We start from the raw sequence: 749 nt of genomic DNA on the forward strand, positions 1-749 counted from the left end.
TCACACCAGATCATTACAAAACCCCCAAATAAATGCCAATATAATTTTTTCCCCTTAAAACCGAATGGCAGGAAAACACCTACTATTTAAGGCATGAATGTTCCTAATCCTAAAGGGACACAATGGCTGCTAAGCAGACAGGAAATGAGCCCACGTCCTGCATTTATCTTAGCTGATCTATCATTAAAGGAAAAGGGCTTACCAGGGTAGCCATTCCCATCCATATCAACGCCTCCTGATATGGACTGGCCAAACATCCGCAGAACTGGACTTATCTGCCGCCCAGACAGTTTCTGAAACAGATCACAGGGAAACTGAGTCACCACCGTTGGAAGGGACAACAATTACAAGTAAAAAAACCCAAGACAAAATGTGTAAAACAATATACATGAATGAAACATCATGACTATGAATTTCATATGCAAATCAACATGAAATTTAAAAATCATGACCACTGTGTCCCCACCCGCCAAGAGCACTTGATCTTGGCATATGTATCTCCATTAAAAGGCATTAAATATGCATCTGCTCAGGCATACAGAAAACCTATGGGAAAATTTTGCTTGAAATTATGACCATGTGCACATGCCTTCCTTTTAAATGGCTTCAGACCACAAGAGAGTGGGTTGGAGGATGGAAGACTGCCAAGGAAGAACGGCCATTGAGAGTTGGGATGGGAGAGACCAAAAGTCTAAGTTAGTTACCAAAGATGAGTCCAAGTTCTGTCCAGGGAAAGTAATTTATATTTG

General features: G+C 41.1%; 1 protein-coding gene across 1 annotated transcript in view; it reads right to left on the minus strand.

The window, feature by feature from the left end:
- The window catches only part of ITGA9 (integrin, alpha 9), a 341,099-nt gene that overhangs the window by 275,841 nt on the left and 64,509 nt on the right, over positions 1–749 (minus strand). The window contains exon 12 of the mRNA XM_006890656.1: positions 203–293. Coding sequence (XP_006890718.1) covers positions 203–293 — 91 coding nt within the window. The remainder of the gene's footprint in view (positions 1–202; positions 294–749) is intronic.

This window comes from Elephantulus edwardii, unplaced genomic scaffold (genome assembly GCF_000299155.1).
Source record: "Elephantulus edwardii isolate Elephantulus edwardi_28Jun2011 unplaced genomic scaffold, EleEdw1.0 scaffold00091, whole genome shotgun sequence".
In the NCBI taxonomy this organism is placed as follows: Eukaryota; Metazoa; Chordata; class Mammalia; order Macroscelidea; family Macroscelididae; genus Elephantulus; species Elephantulus edwardii.